The sequence below is a fragment of the Saprolegnia diclina genome, assembly GCF_000281045.1.
Source record: "Saprolegnia diclina VS20 unplaced genomic scaffold supercont1.149, whole genome shotgun sequence".
Taxonomy (NCBI): domain Eukaryota; phylum Oomycota; class Saprolegniomycetes; order Saprolegniales; family Saprolegniaceae; genus Saprolegnia; species Saprolegnia diclina.
Window position 1 is genome coordinate 2,945 of NW_008246216.1, and position 1,740 is coordinate 4,684.

General features: G+C 55.3%; 1 protein-coding gene across 1 annotated transcript; it reads left to right on the plus strand.

Annotated features, from left to right (window-relative positions):
- Positions 1-1,001: 1,001 nt before the first annotated feature.
- SDRG_16715 (hypothetical protein) lies at positions 1,002-1,709 on the plus strand (the record flags this gene model as incomplete). Its single annotated transcript, XM_008622933.1, has 2 exons — positions 1,002-1,249; positions 1,326-1,709. 2 exons carry the CDS (start codon positions 1,002-1,004, stop codon positions 1,555-1,557), a joined length of 480 nt encoding a protein of 159 aa, XP_008621155.1. The 3' UTR covers positions 1,558-1,709.
- Between the last annotated feature and the right edge of the window lie 31 nt (positions 1,710-1,740).

Here is a 1,740-nt window from a genome sequence, read left to right on the forward strand (position 1 = left end):
CGCCCATACATTGCGCTATCGCGCACATTATCCTGCCACGCTGCCGTGCACTATCGCAAGTGCACACGCTACGCTCGGGATTGATCGACGAAGTCGTTACCACACGCATTCGCTGCACTCGCGGGTCGGTTAAGTACGCTCTCGCACTTGTAACGTTGTTACAAAGTCAACAATCACGAAATGGACCTGCCACTCGTATTTAACCGAATTTGACCGTTCTCGACGCCGGAACACCATGTTGCGACTTCATTTTGCCCTGCCGTGCTATCGCACGGGCCCGGCTACCGCCGCTGCGCTCGTGCCGCGCTTCGCGCAAAAAAGTCTTCATTCAATTAAAAGATAGACACCTAAGCACTCTTGTACTCTTGTATGCAAAATCTCTCGACTGTTGTCCGACCTCCCCCACCGAGCCCGTTGAATTTCCAACGTTTTTGATGTTGTCTGGTCAAATGCCATCGCTCAACGGGAGCCAATCAAATTGTAGAGGTCGTTTTCCAGAGACCAAGGCGTGCTGCTACGCGGCGCTGGACGAGTTTGAGCGCGAAGCCACGACCGATCAGAAGCATCCTTGGCGCTTTAACGACTAACTACCTATACTCGTATTTAACCGAATTTGACCGTTCTCGACGCCGGAACACCATGTTGCGACTTCATTTTGCCCTGCCGTGCTATCGCACGGGCCCGGCTACCGCCGCTGCGCTCGTGCCGCGCTTCGCGCAAAAAAGTCTTCGTTCAATTAAAAGATAGACACCTAAGCACTCTTGTACTCTTGTATGCAAAATCTCTCGACTGTTGTCCGACCTCCCCCACCGAGCCCGTTGAATTTCCAACGTTTTTGATGTCGCAAGGTCAAATGCCATCGCTCAACGGGAGCCAATCAAATTGTAGAGGTCGTCACGACGGCGCACCTGGATGTGTGTTTTTTCGAATTTGGCATGGCCGTTTTCTGGGCACTTTCAGATCCAGATCCAGACGCACTTCCGAAATTGCACTTGCCCGCGATGTTCTCGACACTTGTTCGGACGGTGCGCCGGCGCTCGCGCTTCTTCTCCATCGACAGCGCTCGTCCGAGCGTGGGTCCTGCGTGCTTGGAGCCGAAAGCAGACGCGACCAACTCGGCCAAGCCCGACCCGATCGCCGCATGCCATCGCGACTCGAACAGTGTCGACGTGACGCATTCGTTGGCGATGAAGACGGCTGAGATTCCGTTCGACCGTTCGATTAGCAACGAGAACGCAAACATGGAGAAGTCCAAGCAACAAGACGTCCAGGATAAATTGAAGGTTTCGAATGCCTATGTCCAGGACGCCATTTTGACGCTGGAGCAAGACATCAAGAACCTCCACGCCCGTTTGGACGCCATTGACGCCACTCATGACGCCATTGACGCCACTCATGACGCCATTGACGCCCGTTTGGACGCCATTGACGCTACTCATGACACCATTGACGCCCGTTTGGACGCCATTGACGCCACTCATGATACCATCGATGCAACTTTCGTCGCCCTCGGTCCGCGTCTTGTCGCATTTAACGAAAGCCTCGCAGAGCTTGTAGCTTCCAGCAACAAGCGAAAGCGCGACCGCGAGCTGGACGAGCTTGGGGCGTTCATCACCAAGTACGAGAACTTTCGTGCACTCAAACTCGGCGGTGACGTGCGCGCCGACGCCAGCACGGACGACGACACGGACGCCAGCACGGACGACGACACGGACGCCAGCACGGACGACGACACGGACG